At 38.3% G+C, this 21,255-nt stretch overlaps 1 protein-coding gene across 1 annotated transcript in view; it reads right to left on the reverse strand.

Annotated features, from left to right (window-relative positions):
• The window catches only part of MGAT4A (alpha-1,3-mannosyl-glycoprotein 4-beta-N-acetylglucosaminyltransferase A), a 76,698-nt gene that overhangs the window by 20,883 nt on the left and 34,560 nt on the right, over nucleotides 1-21,255 (reverse strand). Inside the window, exons 6-10 of the mRNA XM_030234985.2 lie at nucleotides 11,085-11,131; nucleotides 10,436-10,549; nucleotides 9,745-9,820; nucleotides 8,153-8,267; nucleotides 162-292 (exon numbers count right to left, since the gene is read on the reverse strand). Coding sequence (XP_030090845.1) covers nucleotides 162-292; nucleotides 8,153-8,267; nucleotides 9,745-9,820; nucleotides 10,436-10,549; nucleotides 11,085-11,131 — 483 coding nt within the window. The remainder of the gene's footprint in view (nucleotides 1-161; nucleotides 293-8,152; nucleotides 8,268-9,744; nucleotides 9,821-10,435; nucleotides 10,550-11,084; nucleotides 11,132-21,255) is intronic.

Here is a 21,255-nt window from a genome sequence, read left to right on the forward strand (position 1 = left end):
CTCTAAAGTTCTTTTTGAGATGAAAATCTTGGCAGGAAGAAAGACTCTTCCACAGCATGCAGTAACCATAATGTACACTATGCTGCCTTTCAGCTCACAAAAATTAACTCATTCATCATCATAAAAACATTTTAAAAGCTTTATAATAAAAACAAACTTACAGCATCTTTCTCAGGATTACACACTTTCACCCAGAGGATATGGTCCAGGAGCCAATCAATAGGTTTCTCTTTATAAAACATAAATATGAATTCTACAATAAGAGTGATATCTGGAGACTGGAACATTTTACCTGTGGGTGACATTAAGAATAACTGGAGTTACTTTAGATTAAAGACAACACTGTCTTTTGAAATACATGAGATAGCAGATGATAATATTTGTGCCAAGACAAGAAATATTAGCACTGAACAACTTGAAATTTCAATGTTATTAGAAGTTCCATACCTTGCAACTAAATAAAACAGCTATTCAAACAAGAACTTGTCATATATCTTAGTGCTATCAAAATATTCAGTGTATATTCAATGTGCCACAACACAGTGTCCTTAAGAATAGAAATGGTCAGTTTGAAATATTAAAAGAAAGAAGAATTATGGATTGGCATCTATTATTCCCCACGTCACACATAAGTACAAGTACCTGAGATGAGGAGTATTGCAACTGTTATCTGCCCAATCATAAAATTTCAGCTACTGCAGGTACAGAAAGCAGAGATGCAACACCTAACTCTAACTTCAGAACCTTCTGGGCAGGAAATCAAAGGGAAAGAAGAACAGAACATATCCAGAGACAATGCAACTCATTGACATCCCACAAGGACCAGAGTTTTTTTCTGCGGCGCATAGGCCATCAGCAGGACTTCTGGGTAGCACTGTGCTAAAGGATTCTTGGGAATCCTGCAGACTGTGAGACTTAAAGGAGGCCTTTGCAAAAGAAGGAAACTTACTGTTGATGAAGAAAGTCCATCTAATATGAGCAATCACCTACATGGCTGTGGAATACACTCCTCTGGCAGCAGAGGTGGCTGAAGAGAACAGTGGCCGATGCATGGGGCTACTGTGTCAATCTGAATGCAGCACCTGAAAAAGGTGCCTTGCATGAAAACACTGCTACCAGGAGCAACACAGCTGGGAGTGGGGCAGTCCAAGGCTGAAGACAGACTGACAAGTGCTTGTACCAGGGTCTGCACTGAAGCATTGGAACAGGCTGCTGAGGAGAATGCTTAAGGCACCATCCCTGGAGTAGACAGGTGGATGTGGTGGCACCTGGGGACATGGTTTAGTGGTAGATTTAGCAGTGCTGAGTTAGAGGTGTGTCTCGATGATCTTTGAGGTCTTTTCCAACCAAAATGATTCTATGACCACATGCCAGCTAAAATCCCAAAGGCAGCTCCAGATTTCAGATGTTTTCTGAATTTTGGTGATTCAGAAAACATCACCAGGTTTGCAGATGCAGTCTGAAGTCTTTGCCAGGTTACAACAGAGAAGGCAAGGAAAAAAGACATAATGGAACAATGAATCTCTCAGGAAGACATCGGCTGAAGTGATTCAGTTCTGCAGATGTTGCTGAGATGTGGGAAGTGCGGGACTAAACAGGGATGGGCTATTGGGGCATATGTGCACCAACTGGAACAGAGTCCAGGAGAAGCTCTTTTCCAATGCAAATCTTCTGTACATCCACATTTTGGAGTCCTGTACAACACACTGACACACAGCAGTCAGGCACAGGAAATGTCTTGAGGGTTTTTTTCCACTCCATAGACTCCATAGAGGCCTCCACAGACTTTCTAAATAGCAAGTTCCACAAGTGGTAGAGGTTCTAATATTTTCTCTACTCTTAGGAAAACCAGGTGGAGTCGATGTAAAGAGATCACTGGAAGAGCCTTGCCCCTTTCAGAAAGCAGGTCTGATGTAATCTCGTTTCTTTATGACTTGTGTGAAATAGGATCAGAACAAAACCAATGCAAGAATACTCAATGGAAACTCTGAGAGGAGTTTGGAGGTGTCTGAGTAAGGCTACATCATGCCATGCAATAAATATGGAAGAAGCATCTGACTAAAGTACCAATTATTTCACCTGTTAGAATGATGCTGTTCTCATTATAGTAGACAATTCACATACTGGAGTGGAAAAGTAAATGTGAGAAAACAATAACTAATTTGACATTGTTATATCAGCATTGTCCCTTACAGAAACTTTTTATCCAGCCCTTTACGAAGCAAAATATTGTCATCACTTCTAAGGTGCTGCTGTAATGAGGTCCTCAAATAGGTATCTCCACATGAAAATACTCTGTAACTAAAATTTGAAACTCCCACTACACAAGGGACAACACCTACTAAGCTAGGGACAATTGCAAAACTTTATTCTTAAAAGATATCAGAAAGATGTTCTTATTTTTATTAGTACATTGTTTAACATTATTTGTGGAAGTAAATATTTAAAAATGGTTAGGAAACAATCATATGATTAGTTAAATGTTGTGTAAAAGAGTCATGCAGAATAACAGCTTTCAGCTTGTCACACTTCCAACTAAAACAGACCCCCGTTTTCCTGGTGATTCATCTCAGCCTACTGCTTTCAATGGCATAGGGCAGGAGAGGAGAAAAATATTGTAAGCCCTGATGAAACACCAGCTAAAAAATGGGACTAATCAGATGTTTCTGGGATTTTTATGGGACTGAAACCATCATTTCTAGGTGACAACTGCTGAGGCAGTCTGTCAGTCACATCTGTTTCCATACAAAGTGCACCTTTCCATGTGTTGTCAGAGAGATGCACAATATGATGAGAGTCAGAAGACAGAAATATCCCCACATATTACCCTAATCTCAATGCCTCTTCCAGGATCTATACACAGCCATGATGCTCCAGAATCCTTTTATTCTTCTATTCAAGGACAGAGCAGAAGAATCACACTGACATTTTTTACTTTGACTAGCTCATCTTCTGAAGAACATAAGGATTATTGTCTTGTCCTCACTCGCAGACCATGTCACTGAGAACTTGGCATGAAGGTACAGGATCCTACAATTAAGCAAACTGAGAACAAGACTGAAGATAAGAGTAGGAATTTACTCGTATCCCTAATTTAAGTTATCCTAATTTTACATAAAATAGAAGCAGGATATCAATGTATTATTTACCTCCATATGTCAAACTTATCTAGGCTCAGAAGCAGTTTCCTTTAGGCTGGCACTCTACTGTCCACCATGAGTCAACCACTCCAGACTTTGGGAATAATCCAATTGCCATGGTGATGTCCCAGGGCACAGTAGGGAAAAACAAAACCCAACCAACCAACCACAAAAAACCAAACCAACCAACCAAGCCACTCTGCACATCCAACTGCAGCTAGTCAGAATAAGGGAGGTGAGCCAGCTTTACCTGCACTGGCATCTTTAGACCCAAGCAGGGTCCATTAGACTCGCAGCACCATGGAAGTGTTCAACATTGGAGACAAAGTCTTCTCAAGTTAATTCCTAATGAACACTGGAGCAAAGATGAACAGGAAACACCCTGATCCCAAGACAAGTCCTCCTGTCTTCCTTCAGTAATCAAGGACAGACATCCCCACACCACTTTCTGAAATGCTGTCACCACCTTCCATATACAGCCTGGTCCAAGCCCCTCGTCCCTCTGTATAACATCGCCTCACTCAACTATCATTTCTGTCTCAGGACACCACCTGTACAGCAGTTCTGCCATGGATCCATGTCCTCTTTTTCCCATTAAAACAGTCTCTCTATAGCAGCTCAAAACCAGAGCTCTACAGTGAAGTCTCTGGTTAAACAGGTCTTCAAAACTCTGGATCCCTAGCTGGCCACAGGAAATGGAAACTAAACCAGTACAACTCCTACTGCAGAGATCCAACACCCAGCCCCTCTGAATCCAAATCAACCAAGCCTTGCCTAGTCTCTCCTAGCCAAGAGCAGCAGCAGCACCAGCCTGGCTTCCCTAGGGCACAGCCACAGCCCAAGAACAAGCGGAAACATTTGCTAAGGTCCTTCTGCCCTGCAGCTCCCATGCAGCTGCATATGAGGAAAGTGCTGTGAGCCACACAACCACTGAGACACCACCCAAACCCAACCCAGGGATTGCCCATATTGGGCCATCCCCAATATGCAGTCAGAAATCATCAAGCCAAAGAGGCCTAAGCAAAACACTGCAGTGAACATGCACTGCCTCTAACTGCAAAGTCTGTGAAAGAATTGAAGCAATGGCTCATCCTGCTCCACGTAAATGCACTTGGTACCTTACATGGGAACAGACATAAATCTGCTGACAAAACTTCAGAGCTTTTAGATTCTGGGAACACACAACCTACCATTGTGAAGAAACTCCAAAATCTGAAAGAACTAAGAGACAAAGGTAAAATTTTACTCCATAAAATTCTAGATCTACAAAATATAGACTTTCTCTAATTTATCTATATTGATAAAAATTACAATCAGGACTGAAAAAATGACCAAACTGTGGAACACTTTCTGATTTATTGTGACCTGACAAGACTTCTATTCATTTTTCAGTCCTTTTAAAGGCCATCCTTAGTGAATTATTCTGGCTATCTCAGTATTTTGCTGGCAAATACAAGGCACACACAAAATATAGCACTTTGTTTTCTAGTTCCCTGAATTGCCAATATCTAAATCATTTTAATTCTTCCACATGAGCATCACTAACATTTAGTCTACACCAACAATAATTTTACACCTGCAAGCACATAGTCTAGCTATAGCTGATGTTTTCAATGCTTTCCCTGGTAATGATATGCAAATTGCTGGCATTAAAACCAGAATCTCTTTGAAGTTATTTAAAGCTCAAATGTTTGACTTGCTCTGCTCTTTCCCAAACTTCAACTATGTGCACAGCTTGAGCAAAACTGCAATCAGAACAACTTAAAATAATCACAACTACAGGCCTTAAAACATCAGGGCACAACAAGACTCAGAGGAACTGTATAAGAAAACCAAAAGGCCATTTCAGACCACTCCATGAAATATTTGTGACAGCTGGCATTATAGGTACAGTGCAAGGATTGCAGTTCCTCTGGAAAACACTTCAGCTTGCAGGCAGTTGGAAGACAAATCATTATTCCTCATAAAAAGCTCGTAGGACTTTCCTACATTATGTCACAGGTCTTGGGTGCAAACGAGAATCCAGAAGAGTAAAAGATACATCTCCTTCCACAGAGCTTCTTAAGGAAACAGCATACATCTCACCCATTATTTATTAGATACTTGACAGCACTTAAGACTATGCTTTCAGGATTAAAAAAAACCAAAGGAAGCAACGTCTGTTCTGTGGCAGAGGTGACAGAATTCTATAATCCTGCTGTCAGCCTAAATAGCTACATTTGCCACTTCCTCATGTAGCACTTGCATAAATTAGATTTTCAGTTCAGAAATACACTATGACAAAAAAACCCACATTTTTACCTCGCAAACTTGCAAGCTAAACAAGGTTTCCAGCAGCTAACAGTGAATCAACCACAGCTCTCTTGTTGAGAGATTGTTTGTAAATCAGTAGCATCTAGACAACAGTTGCCCAGAGAAGCTGTGGATAGTCCATCCCTGGAAGTGTTCAAAGCCAGGCTGGATGGAGCTCTGAGCAACTAGGTCTAGGGACAGGTGTCCTTTTCCTTGGCAGGGGGGTTGGAACTGGATGACTTCAAGGTCCTTTCCACACCAGACCATTCTATGATTCTGTGAATTCAGTGCTCTGCATTCTTTCTTGGACATCTAGACATAAAACTGATCCCCAGTTACAAACTACTGCTGCTCTTCCCAAAGGTCTCTGCATTACCAAATTGCCACAGTATGTTTGCATCAAGATCCATAAAGGGATAGCAGAGATGAGAAAAAAATCTACATTACTTGCATATAATTTCCAAGCAATATATGGTTATAGCACACCAATGTGTACCAGAGCCAAAAGCTTTAGTTGCTCTTATGAATACTAATTTTTCTCTCAAAGCTTAAAAACAGAATAAACAGCTATATTGGAAGAAGAAAAAAAATCTAATTCAATTTTCTAGGTAGAAAAGCAACGTTAAGATATGTAGCCACAGCTAAATCCGTCTGAAATTTTACTGATATCATCTAGTTTAAAGGAGGCAAACAAATATGAGACAAGAAACAAAGAACAGGGATGCAAGCAGCAGGAGCTAACAACTAAATTTAACTACAGCTACTTTCAGAGCCCACACTGCCCAGAAGTACACAGACAGTACAGAAAAACAAACAATTGTGCTTTTGATTAAGCCAAGTCTCAGTATTAAGAACTACCTACCTACCCCACCTGGCTTAAACACTGTGCCCTCTACAACAGAGAATAGAAAGGCGGGGTGGGGTGGGGGTGAAATACACAAATACTGAGCAAGTTAAGTGACCTGAAATACAACTGCATGGGGTAGACAGCACACATCCTAAAGTGTAAGTTGGTTTTATGCACATTTGAATGTGTCATTCTTGCATAGTGGCAATTTGTAAGCGAGCACACTCTACTACTAAATCAGGCAAATGTAGAATAGATGTAAATTCTATAGCCCAGGAACTCCATACAGAATTTACATTTAAAGTCCAATTAGACTGGAGCTTAAACTCAAATTGTGGGCTGAGTCTGGGTTAGTGTTTAACTGTTCAACAGTAGAAACAAAGCCTTATCAAATGCTGTATTCAACCAGTCCCTGCTAACACAAAACCAGAATGTTGCAAGGAGTTCCCCAACCAAGAAGAAGCTTGTTTAGGGCAAGATGTCAGTAAACTACTTAACTTCTTATTTTTCCATGCTAGGCAGCATAATTTCCTATTTCTCCCACCTCTAAGGCCACAGAATCAATTCCACAATTATTTCATCAACAGTGTATCTCTGGTGGTAGCCCAAAGCAGTTAGGTGATGGCCAGGTGTATAAGAAGACTTCACTCTGCCCAATTCCTTTCCTCCTCCCCACTGTTTCTGTAGGTTAAACTGGCAGGCAAGTCTACAAAGTCTACATTCTGTCCCCTAACATAGCATGTAGGAGGGATAATTACTGTTTTCCTTTCTACTCCAGGAACCTCTGAGACCCCCAGAGTCAGGGAATTATTGCCCACCTGATGCTGAGCTGGAAACAGGACAGCACATATTCAAGCAGTGCCAACATGCTCAGTTCTCAGTACAACCATTATGGGTCACTGAGCTAAAAATGAAGCCATTCTCTGGCAAGTAGATCCAAAGGAAAGAGAACAACAAGAATTTCCAAGAGAATGACAGAACTGAGGGCTGCACTTCTATCTGTTACACATAGGATTTTCTTTCTGTTCTGAACTCAACTCACAGCCTTCATATTGGAACCATTTGTGTTGACCACAGGAATCTCCAAAGTCTGCCCCAGCTTTTGATTTTTCCTTGCATATCTCCAGCTTGCTGCTTTTAAAAAGATCATGACACATCAGTGTAGTAATGAAATAGCCTTTTGATTTCTAAAATCTCTTCCAAACTTCTCTATCATTGCTTTTCTGTTAAGTCTAGTATCTCTCCATGAAAAGATGTTAGTGTAAGAGCAAAGAACCATAATTTCCAGAGCACCCTGACAGTTGACCCACAGCCCAAGATCCTGCATTAACTCCTCTCACTGTTGCTCACTGCAAATGACAGACTCTGCATCTAGGAAGGAACAGATTGTCATAACTTCTCCTTCATGAAGTAGAAAGATGGAGATAGAACAGGCTTTGCAACAAACCCATGCCTGCTAATTCTTGGAAATTTTGGCACAAACAGCAATGAAGTTATTTTAGGTGGAGCTAATTTACATGGGTTTTCTTTATTTCAGTCAATTATATTTTAATTACATTTTCATTTTAACAGCAGCCAAATTAAATCAGGCCTTGCAGTTTGATTGTTAGTATTTTTATAAAATTTTTGGTTATAAAAATGCCCTCTTTTCCAACAGTTTGAGTTTGCATCTGTCATACAAAAGTATATGAAACAAATGAGGGGCAAAAGCAACAACCATGAGCTAAACCAGACTTCCAAAAAAAGGCAGTGAATTTCTACTACTTGGTCTATTTCCAGTACAAAGAAGATAGCTTTGAAGTCAGATCACTATTAATTCACAGTTTGAGTATGAATGTGTTCTTTCAAACTGCAAAAGGGAACATTTTCTTACCAATGAAACCCAGCTGAGAAAATTCTAGAATCATCCAATCTTCAGAGGCAAGCTGAAGTGCAAAATTTTTTATTGTGCTGAAATAATTCTGCTTGACAACAATGTCATCTTCAAGCTAGAGGAAGGCAGAAGCAATATCAACATTAAAAAAAGCACTAGCAAAGCAACAGAAAAAAGTACAGCTAGGAAATACTGACTTATAATAGACTGCTAACATATAGCCATGTATTTCTAATGCTAGCACTGATATAAAACATAGATGTCATAGCCTGGAATAACTATTGTAGGGATCAGTCTGTCTGTTTGTGGAGAACTAATACAGAATCCTTGTGGAAAAGTTATACAGAAACTAGTAAGAATCCACAAACATATCTCAACTTCCTACTTTAGAACCCTGCTTTTCCAGCTTCTTTCTTCATAGGAAAAACATCCATGAAATAATGTTAGTCTAAGTGTCATCATCAGTACAAGTTTAATATCTGTATTATTTGTACACAAATGTGACTGTTGACTCACAAATGTAAGAGCACTGAAAGAGTTCCTCCTCTGAGACAAGAGGCTAAGAGACACAGCATCTGCAGAGGTAGGATTCATTTCACCTGTCCAACAGAAGCACAGGTGCATAGTCCATAACCACCTAGTCCAGGCTGCAGAACTGCCAACATGGGGTGCTACATCCCTTAAATTCCCAGTAAGAGCAGACCATTGCTGCATTAGGGATCCTGCTTCTCCTGTCCTTTCTCACAGGGCAGTCATGCTCTCCCCCTTGTGCTGGCACTAGTATTTGTGCAGCTTCTCAGTATCAAACCAGACTGTCACATGCTATTGCCTCTGCAGCTTCCCAGAGAGCTGAGACTCCAACAGCTCTCAGAGAGGAGCCAGCATAGCTTTGTGAAAACTAGATGAGATGTGTGGGACTTTACACCCCAAGGACACAGGCACAACATCTAAATAAAGATCATTTAGTCACTAAATCTGCAATACCTGTAGGTAAGATGTCTACTTCAAAGCAGAAACACATGATAGGAACAATTCTGAGCTAAAGTGGAGAAGAACTACTTAACTCTGTTGTTAGAAATATCTTAAGAAAGAAAAATTCCATGTCTATACATAACAGTCATATTAAAGTGACATTGCACTTTCAAAAGAAAATAAATATAGATTTTAGCTTCATTCCCACTAAAAACTACGCTGGCTTTTTTCGTAGGTTATGTGGGTTTTGGTTTTTTTTTTTTGGTTTGGGTTTTTTTGTTGTTGGTTTGTTTTTGGTTTTTTTTGCCTAGGCAACTCAACAATAATTCATTTCAGGGACAAGGAAAAAACAGTCAAGTTAAGCTGCTTGGATTCCTTCATTTTTTTTCGCTAGGCCTCTTAAGAGAAGTGACAGGACAAATTACTTTCTACTTCACAGACAGGGAGACAGTATCCTCCTCAAATTACTTTCCCATATACCATAACCACCATACTTAATGCCCTCTTTAAATGATGGGATCAAGTTCTCTCTTCTGTGTAGGTCCTTCTGATGTGTCCAACAACATAATTTCCAGAGACTCATTTATAAACTTGTCTCAAAATAAAGAAGAAAAATTTACCTGAATATAATAAACCCCTTTTTTCTGGGCATACATCATAAGAAAACAATAATCCAAGTTTTGTTTTGTTCTCCATCTGAAATTAAATTGAAAGCTTAAGTTTTATGAAAAAATGTTATTTCAATACAAGCTGGCAATATAAAGTAAATTTCATTATGAAGAATGACACATATTAGTGAAATGTTAGGACAGCTGCTTTTAGCATTGTTCCCTCAGGAAATCCACTGTCTGAAAAAAAAAAAGGAACAAAGCTTTCACCTATGCTTTAATACAGACATCAAACTGGTTTAATCTGAACCTGACTTTGTGACAACTACCTGACATTTCACTAAAAACACATGTGCATTTAAAATGGTAATTCAACAAGTACTACTGGGTTTTACCAGTATTTCATTAAGAAAAACAGCAAATTAAAGAGTCCACATACAGGAACAAAAGTCTAGCCAAAGTCTTAGTTCTCCTCCCAAATTTTACCACTAAATGGATTCAACCAAGCACAGGCTCTGATCATGCACAGAGCAGCATGTAGCTAAGAATGAGATGGATTCACAGAGCACTTTTAGCATCCCCACTCTTGCAAGAATTACAGTAAGAAAACATTTCAAGAATTCACATCCCACTTGCCGTTTTATAAACAACTGAAGTGTGGGTGTGGGAGGAGATGGGAAAAGATCTGGGGGAATAAACCTACCTCACTCTCTCTTTTGAGTCTCCAAATGTTTCTTTCAAGTTTGTCAAGTCAGGATAGTATGTTGCAGGAGGGGCTATTACTTCCACCAAGCCAGAATTGATCTCTGTAGAAAACCTGCCAATAGAAACACCCTGAAGTCACAGGAGAGATTCTGAGTCCTGTAGTTCCTGCTCGCTGTCTGTTGGAGCAGTTGTTATGTCTGGGAATGAGGACTTGCTCACATGAGCCATATAGAAGAACAGCAGTATAGCATGTCCTTCAGAGCACTATCACCTTCTGCCAATCAGAATCAAACACATTCTAAACATTTTTTGTGCTTTTTCAGAAACTGGTGATTTTTTTTCCTACAGTTCTCTTTGAACATACAGAATACAAGGCCCTAACACAGACGTCACAAATTTCCATTCATGTTTAAACAATCCCACCTGTTTATGGTGCATCAAATAATTTAATCCCACCTAATATTTTACAGTTTAATTGACTGAATCACTACCTCTTAATTTGTCTTACTTTTTTATTCAGAAGTCCAAAGCTCTACAAAACAAAAAGGCATGACCTCTATTTCCAGAATATTTTTAATTGCTTATTACAACCTGATTTATTTTATCATCAATAAAGTAAGAAATCCCCAATTAAAACTACAACTTACTCTCTTTCCAGGCTTGCAACAACACTGTTAACATAATCAAGATCAGTCTGGGGGAAAAAAAAAAAAAAAAAAAAAAAGAATAGATTACTTGATAGTTCTAGAGTTACATGTCAAGAGAATGAAGTAAAATAAACATTGCAGGTGGCTGTCCTTCAAAACCATTTTAATTGCATAAGATATTGGAGCAATAAAAGAACACAACACACATGTAACTATGTCTTACCTCTGATATGAGAAATTTTGCAAACAGAGGGGAATAATAAGTGCATCCCTGCACTTAACAGAAAAGTGTTAAACCTTACACTCTTGATGACGAAATGATCGCTGAGTGTTTGTGTAGGAAGAACTTTATGTTATTATTATTATATACAACAATAACAATGATATATAAGAAAATATTACCAAATAAATCTTTCTGGAAAACAGTGCATTGAACAGACACACACACACACGCACACACACACACACTCTCTCCTCTTTCAAAAGTACATCTCCTAAGCTTTGCATTTAAAGCAAATGCCCTAACCACAGAGAGCAGTGGAGCCTGCTGCCTTTCTGACTAGGGCTGCTTTTTTGCATCAGAGACTAAATCTGAGGGACAACCAATCCCACCAATCACTCACTTCTCATAGATGCAACAATTCTAAAAATTAATCATTGGTGAAAATATAAATCGTGACATTCTGGAAAAGTCTAGATCATCTAAATTCCCAGCACTGGGCAATTATTCAACCTGGCTGTACACATGCATTCCAAGAAAAGAGAATTTGTGAACTCATAAATGTGACTGAAAACCCTGGTCTTTGTTACACTTACTAATCTAATGATTTGACATATTGTTTAACTTTTTTAAAAGAATAGTCTATAAATCAACCCAGATTCTGGCTCATGAGGATTCCGAAGAAAGAGTTGTCTTTGAAATGCCAGAAACAAAGGAACAGCTCAAATTTTTTCCGATGAATTTGTAAGACAGGATATCATTAAAGGATTATACACAGAGAATAAATCCCCCCCAAGCCTTTCTATAGAACTTTTAATCTTGTTTGAGAAAGGTGCTCACCCTTTGATCTTAAAAAAAAAAATCACCATTTCTATTTTTTAAAGATTTCTTTTTATGAAATCAAACATAATGCCAGTGACGCACGCTTTTCAAAACGGATAACAACAGCAGTGGATTTCTTCCAAAAGCAGATTTTAAATACCACAAGAACATGTGAATAGAAAGTATTTCTTGTAATTTTGCCACAGGTATTTTCTTTTAAGTGCTATGCCTTATGCTGGGAAGAAGTTTTAGTAAGCTGGTAAGGTGCTCACAATTTAAACTCATCTCACACTGTGTTCCACACAAGGAGACTCACAAGTCCATATGGACCTTTATACATCACTGGTTAAATACTTTTATGGAGTGTCTATACACATTTAATTGATAGAATGGAGTTACACATAACTTTTTCTGTTTTGTGTAACAGCTGCAAATCACAGTAACCCAGTGACTACCTAAAAATAATTTTAGTATATCCATCTTTAACTGAAGCATTTCTTTTTCTCTCTTTTCAAAACCTTTTAAACATTAAAAATACAGAAATTGCAGTTCAATCATCACATGAAAAGACAAAAATTTGCATTTCAGTTGGCATGCTAAATTTCAATTACTCAGTCCAGCATTAAGACTCCAACAGATGTAATACAGTCCATATTGAAATTGCATTGAAAAATATAGGATTTATATATCTACCTACACACACTCAGGAGAAACACAGCTAGTTCCTATTCAGTTTTCCAGAGATTAAAATAAATGACAAACTTCATGCCAACTGGAATAATCTATTTGATCACAAGCTGGTGCCTTAGTGCCCATTTCCCTAGTGAGAATAGGTTTGACCTGTTTTCCAGACTACCATGAAGCCTTGCTACTGCTTGTAAAACCTTACACTCTTGTACAGGAAACAACACAATCAGGGAAAAAAAAAGTCCAGAATAAGAGAGTTTTCTCCCTACTTCCCACTATTTGTTTGTGTGCTTCACATGAAAGGCTGGCAGTTCCCCCAGTCAGAGCTGTAATCACAATAGGATCACATCAAAAAGATGCAGCTTGAAGTCTTCCAACCTCATATGGTAATCTTGGCTGTCACAAAAAGTCAAGAAGGTCTGGTCTAGCTGCTATGAACATGAGATACAGAAAATACCACTGCTGGCTTAGTAGGCAACTTTTCCTTCTCAATCAGCAATCACTGTATCACTGCAGTGCAAAAGCAGATGACACTTTTAGAAAGAAAAAGAACACGTAGATGAGAAGAGCTGATGTCATTTTTCACATGATCAAATGCATTAAAACACTGTATTCTGCCATCATTTTAAAGTAAGCAGTTGTATTTATATCTACCAGCTCCATATGAGATTCAGAACCAGGATTTCAGCACAAAACATCTTTCTACATCAGAACTTCAAGAGACAATCAAGTCCTCTCACTGCCCAGGCTAACACTAAGTAGGATCTTTGCCAACACCCTTTGAATGGACATGTCCCAAGAAGGTGGCACTTTGATGTTAATTCATACAAAATCATGAAATGAGAATACACAACAAATTTGATCAAGCTGTGACTATACCAAGGGAAGAGTTAAGTAGACGGAAGACTTTGCAGGGTAGCAATGGAAGGAAATTTGGAATAGCTAAATTAAATCTAGGGATCTTTCAAGCAGTATCAGTAAATTCAATCAGCAACTTAAAAGGAACAGAAAAAAATTCCATTATTAATCAAAATCTATTCTCCATTTTCAAGGAATAAGTGTTTACTGCCCTGACAAAATAAGATACAAGGTCCTCTTTATCAACCTGAAGGACACAAGACAGCTCATCTCCAATCATCTTAAACAGGACAAGACAAATCCAGATTTAAAAAAACAAGTCACCAAGAAAGAAAATGTATAACTGTTCTTTAGGCTTCCAGCGAAAATCGTTGGGTTAACTTTGGAGTAGACCTGATGAACTTAAAATCTGTTTCATGGTATCAGTGCTGCTTCTAACTATTGAAATGAAATGTTGCTGGTGATCACAACAATACAGCTAACAATGCTTTTTTCTATCAAATCCAAAGGCATTACTAAAACTACCATTTTTTCTTACTAAAACTCCTAAGGCTGAAGATTAAAAAATCCCTAGGAATTCTGGACGCGTAAAAAAGAAGCACAAATGAATATTTTAAGAATAAATCCCTTTAAAGCATATAAGTGCAAAATTGTGTAAGGCCCCAGCCAAAGAGTTTAATTTCCAGCCACAAGGATGCATCTTATCAATGAATCACATGAAGCCTTACAAAGAACTTTGTCCTGGTGAGTGGATCTCAGAGAACTCCATATTGAAAGGCATAAGTAGCGATGGTTATTTTAGTATCAGCAGTTCAAATCATTTGGGCTGTTCTTTCTTCCTAGTCACATGAAATTACTGATCTTCCAGACAATGAAAAACACTTGAAGTAGGACATCCTCCTTTACTCACACCAGACCAAGGACTGATTGCCATCAGCACCTTGCTTCCATCAAAGGCAGCCATGAAATGATACATGGCAAAGAATAAGAACAAGACAAGCACACACAACACCCCCTCCTGCTATCATCCACGCTCCAACTACTTTCAGTTCAGGTTACTTCCTGAGACAGATGTGATGATTTTGTGTATTTAATATTCCTCAATAGACTCATCTTCAAGGTACCTCATTAGCATCCCCTTGAGCCTATCTAAACTCTCAACAAGAAAAGATTCTCGTTTACGAGATCTGTGGAGTTTCATAAACCAGTGAACATGGCTGTATCTAAGTTTTAACTGTTTACATCAACAATTTTGATGACAAATGCATGTAGAATGCTTTGATGAATCTCTCTTTTAAAAAAGCCTCAGAGTCTGTTGTAGAACAAACTGAAGTTGCAGATTGTCAGTGAAATAAGTTTTAAACTTTCCTCTGTTTTTGCAAAATGCTGTGCTCCAATTCTCTAAAGAACTTTTCTGAAGTGCTGGCAAATCAAATTTGTGATTATTCTAACATTTGTCTGAATCATAATTCTCAACAAATGAAGAAAGAGCCAAAGCAGCAGCGAACTTTCTGAATTTCCTTATTGATTTTTATGAGTGAGTGTGTGCACAGCAAAGCAGCAGAAGACATTAGCTAGCAGACAAAATGAGAGGCTAGGAAGTTCTGATGAACAGCTAGCCAAATGTCCTACAAAACCAAGCTTTCTTCTTTTAAGAATTAACCCTTTCATACTGTTAAATCCTTACTTCATACCCTCAAGAACAACAGAAGGTAGACCGTTTCTAAAAATGTAAGAAAAACCATGGCATTTATGACCAAAATTTTATTTAATGTCCTAAGTGGCAGATGCATAGAAAAAAAAAAATGCAATTCATAGAATCTCTGAAGCTAAAAAGGACCCAAAAGGATCATCAAGACCACACCAAGTTCCTCAAATGACTACTTAAAACTAAACTATATGACTAAAGGCATCATCCAAATTCTTCTTGAGCTCTGACAGCCATGGCGCCATGACCACTTCCACCAGCTGCCTATTCCCATGACTGACCACTGAGTGAAGAATCTTTTCCTGGTGTCCAGTCTGAACTTCCCCTGATGCAGCTTCACACCACTTCCATGTGTCTTGTCACTGGTCACCAGATAAGGGACATTAGCATCTCCCTCTCCACTGACCACGTGGGGGAAGCTGCAGACTGGGATGAAGTCACCTCTCAGTCCTCTCTTCAAAGTTCAACAACCCAAGAGACCTCAGCTACTCCTCCAAAGTCTTGCCCTTGAGGACTTCCACCGTCTTGGAAATTTATCTAGACTAGATTATCTAGATTATCCAGATCTCAATTCTTAAATGAAATCTACTGGAAGCAAGACTTACATTATTCAAGAACACCTTTCAAGAAAACCCTGAGAAACAAGCATGCTAATCTGCACAGTGTGGTCATTTCATTGCTTACTAATTACAATTTTGTTTGATCTTTCATCATCCCATAGCACAGGAGTGGGATAATTTTACCATGTATTTCACATAATGACAAGCAATATGAAATTACAGCCTTCAGAAAAGGCAAACTACACTTTTATTTGCCCTGAAATAGTTTAAGTACATATAAGTATCATTACCTACACACGGGGCATAAAATTTTCATAGGAAAAATCAGCCACTAATGTGGCATTTGACCTATTTGGGATATACATGCAGTAAAGACAAAGCCCTAAGGAAAAAACATGCAGCAGTGGCTTCCAGTGGTTGCAGTGGTGTATATACATAAACAAAGACTGTGGAAAAAGGTAGTATCATCTTTTAGAGTTCAACAAATGCAGCTTAAAAATAATTAAATTCAGAAATACTGGGTCTTTTGAATCTGAAGCAGTGAGTTCAAATTAAATACATGGAACGTGAGACCAAGTAGCAAGGCAAGAAACAGGAGTGAGAATAGTGTCATAACATAACCAGCTAATGTTACATAAGCAAAATGCAGCCTGTGTCCTACATGAGCTAATGACTTCATCTCTCCCTTAAATTCCCCCCTCCACCACATAGGCAAGACAATTCTTTCTGTCTCCAGTCATTTCTATGATTAACCCAATGCAGTTCAGGGCAGGGTTTCATAATGCAAAAGCCTTTGGCAGCAATAGCAGGAATACAAGTATACTCTTGTACCACTCCACTCTTGTTTCTCCCTACCCTTGTGCCCTGCCTGTCAGATCCTCAATCATGAGAGCAAATATCCATATGGATTGTGCTGTGAAGCACAACAGCGTGTCAAAGAACAAGCTGAGTTTTTAAGAAGGCCAGCCAGAGCAAAAAGCATCACATTACAATGCAAGACCAGACTTTCAGATGCAAGTTATGCTAGTGTCATACAGCCACTACTAGTTTTGTGGAGTCTGGAAGAAAGCAGCACATATTGCCTTGCAGCATGGGAAACCTTTTGTTCTCCTTGGGGAAGCCATTGTTGAAATGGTCTAGCCAGTTTGTCTTGCAGAAGATGGACAGTTGCTGTGTAGTCTGAAGTACTCTTCTACAATTTGTGCTCTTTATTTGGAGGACAGAGGACTTTTTAGGTCAAGGCAGACCACTGTAGCAAAACTTGATAGTGTTGTCAAAAAATTCAGTGCCAATTCACTCTACCATACAAGTATGAAGTCATCTGCTGCAATGCTTCTGAAATAAGATTATTACTGCTGCTTCCCACCTCACAAATACTCTAGATGTCACCAGAGATACCAGACAACTCTGGCTATCAATAGTGATGTTCCCTTACCAGAAGCATCAGGTAGTTATTGTGGCCCAGGTGCACCTCAGCAATCATCTCAGAGAAGCTTTTCAGTCATACAAGTCTAGGGCTTGGGGAAAGAGCAAAATCCTGGACTTTATCTTTGTGCTGAGATAGCAAATTTGTCTCAGGTACATTCAAGTTTTCACATCCTGTCAAGGATCTTTTCTTAGAGCTAAGAAAGATTTTTATCACTGGTTAAATTCCTTATTGAAAATTTGCTAGTCACTGACATGAAAAGAGAAGCGTAAAATCCTATGCTGGTGCCCAGTATCAGCAGTCCATACTCCTGTGTACCAAAGCTTAGGTGACAAAAGAGAGGGACTGCAAAAACAGCATAAATATCTCAACTTCTCACTGACAGGTCAAGCTACCTTTTCAGATACAAGAGCTGGCAGTGTATCAAGAAGGCATATTCATCCTGATCAACTTTGAGTGAGATGTCCAAAACAAAGATTCCCATCTCTGTAGGCTTTTAATGTTATTTTATGTATCTTGACATGACTTCGATTAGCTTTGATTTTTTTAAAAATATATGTACAGTACACATGTACACATATTTATGTACACACTAAGATCTACAAGACTTTTTCCAACTCAAGATGCACTGTCAGATCTTTCAGGGACTGGGAGTACACTCTCCAGAGCAGTTCGAAGAAGGGGCAGCTCACAAACAATTAGCAGAAAGCATGAACATCTCTGTAGCTAGGATGATGTTAATACATCCAGGTTGAGAGCAAGACAGTCAAAATACTCTTTTGTTTTCTATCAAGAGAGCTGCCAATCAGAGAGAACTATAACTCAGGCCCAGAGCAAGAAGAGGTGAAAATACAGGCTTGTTTATTTTGTGGAAAAGGTTTACATATTGCACTGCAATGTCAGTACTTACAAAACAGGTTCAGCAAGATTTGACCCAGTACATGCAGCCAGTCCTTAATTTGCTAAGGCTTTGTTCATATCCATGCACAGGATGGTACCTTCCTGGGTGCTTGTGTCACACTGACCTAACTAGGGCAGAAACTTTTCCAAAGAAACAATAAATAAAAAAATATTCTCAACAGAAGGACCACAGAGAAAACACTACTAAAGATCAACATCTCTTAATTTAGCAGCCACTGTTTACATAAAGAGATAACAGTGACAGTAAAAGATAATCTAGATATGTAAATTTTTCCAGCTTAAGTGAACTGTACATACATGAAACAACAGAGTAAGACTTAAATCAGGAATATGTAAGAAAGTAAAACTTGTGGCCTAATGCTCCAAGAATAAATGGCTGGTCAATTACTACCTAGTCAGGTGTAATCAGCAGCACACAGAAATAGCAAAATGCTTTTGCATACCTGTAGTGGCTTCCAATTCCTCCTGAAATGATTTGTCCTTCTGATATTTTTGGTCAAATCAAGGGCTTATAGTCTTTCCAGTATGCACTGATTGCTGTTTGTACAAAAGACTGTGCTAAGTGCAGTCTCTGATTAATGAAGTGAACTGACAATAATTTCTGATATATTTAGAACAAGTCTAAGATGCATTTTCTTCATTGTAAATGAGACCTCACCACAGAAAAAAAGAAACAACATTTTGTTTAGATACCAGGAAAGTATTCTAATTTCTCTCATATTGAGCTCTGTGTGTCTATATACGTCTGTTGTTCCACTATGTTCATTTAAAGTACTTCAAAGCCATGTTTCCCATGTTAATTGCAAACCCTAATAAATAAAAATACTAGACAACAATTTTAACTCAGAGTTTATGATTTCTTAAACCCAGAGTCTGTGGCTTATTCTAAAAACGAGTTCTTGTACAAAGCAGGTTAATGAGATTTAAATAATTTGTTTTCAACTCATATGAACTAGAAACTAGCTACATAGTGAGGGGGAACAAAAAGATTTTGAAGTATTAAGGAATAATGAATCATACCTATTTATTAGTCATCCTAATGAGTACCTGCAAATTATTCTGCCATAAAGTGATTTTAACAAATTGGAGAACACAGACATATGTCAGTAACTAGGACAATTGAACAGTTTACTGTCAAGCAATGCTAGTAATTATTTAAATTGGTGATTAGTTGTCACATCAGCTGAGATATTTCAGAGTTTCTTGAACTTCCAGTATGGAAATTTACTATGTACAATTATATTACTGAGAAATATCCATACAGTAAATGAATATGCAGATCTCTTTATTTAGCAACCATACTGCATCTATATTTACTAGCTCCTGTTTACAGTGTTGATGCTGTTTGCAGAAGGCCATCAGCCTTCTAATTTGTTTTCTAGTAAAAAATGAAATTACAAGAAATGAGTGAGATTGAACTACTAAAAACATAGCAGTATTAGAAGAGTTTTGTAGCATGCTTAGCACAGAGATCACAGTCCACGACTATGGCTCCCAGTAATGCTTCTTAAAAACTGTAAATTAGATTTCTCAAATAAAGATAGCAAGAAAAACACTAAAATCCTTTTAAAATGCTATTTTTTTCCAATCATTTTCTTCCAAACCCACTTTTGTAGCCTTGTGCTCCCTTTTTTGCTGTTGCTACAAGGCACAGATAGTAATTTTAAGCTTATTAGCAAAATTACATAATCTCACCCCATGACCATTTCTTGCTGTACTTAAACTGCACATATGTTTGAGCAGAGGCCATACCTTTTTTTAGAAACTTTTGACATAATTTTTAAAATAAGCATAGTTGGTCAAAGCTCTAATGTATTTTTAAATAAGCTCTTATTATTGCATGTGTTAATGACAGCAATAGTCTAATGCATTTCAGACCAGGATATGCCACAGACAAGGCTATTTTAAAAGACACAGCCCTTCTTTTTATCTAAGGAGGAACAGAAGTCTACCAGAGGAGTAGGACTTCTTTCAAACAGCCAGAGAAAATGCTTAATAAACCTACAGTTTTCATCTTGCAGAAGGAAACTGAAATACACAGAATAACTCAGAAAAAGCACTGCATAATTCAGGATGAAGTATTTAATGCACCATATTAATCATGTAGAGAGTCCCCTGTAGCAACTGCAAAGCAAACAGTAAGATATTGAGCTTAAGAAAATAAAAAGATGGTCCAAGAATAAAGAAGGAAAGATAACAAATTGGATGGAGTAAAGAACAAGAAATGCAAATCTAGCAAGTGGTTACAAGAGAACGAAAATGTACACTTTGGTTCTTCAGATGTTCCCATACATTCCTGACTTGCAGTGCCCAAAACAGGTGCTTGAATAAGCACACAGAACTGTTCTCAAAGTGCAATAAAGAGGTAAGACACAGGGGGTAACTGCTGTGTAACCACACAACTCTCCATGGGCACAGGAGCAGTAGCTCCAGTGTTGAAATGTTCCATTCACTGGTGGTCACTTCTGCAGGAACACTCCCAAGGTGAGACTATCCCACAGCACCTCAAAGGAAGGAAGTTTCCAGTCATGGAAAACCCAGGTACAGCAATATGGCTTGTCTAAGGCAACAAAAGGTGGGGCACTGGGGACACTCCACTCCTAGTCCAGATTTTGCAGAAGACAGAGAATCCAATGATACCAGACAGACCTCATAGCTCAGACTTCCTTAAGCAAAACAAAAGAAACTTCAGTTTTAAACCTTGAAAAGAAGCCACATTCACAGGCAATAAAATTTCTCCAACTAATACAGTGAAGAAAAACAGCATTCCAGTAATTCAGAAAGAATTCTGTTCCCTGATATTTCAACCAATAAATTTTTTGAAAGCTTTTTTTTTTCCAGAAAAACAGTATCTATCCAGACAGATAGTTTTTGAATGGCTGTCAAGAAAAAGAAAATAGTGCAATTTGCATTAGAAAATATTAAGAAACAATTCTCAGATAAAAGCAAAATGTTTATGAACTTTCCAA

Source organism: Serinus canaria, chromosome 1, assembly GCF_022539315.1.
Source record: "Serinus canaria isolate serCan28SL12 chromosome 1, serCan2020, whole genome shotgun sequence".
Taxonomy (NCBI): Eukaryota; Metazoa; Chordata; class Aves; order Passeriformes; family Fringillidae; genus Serinus; species Serinus canaria.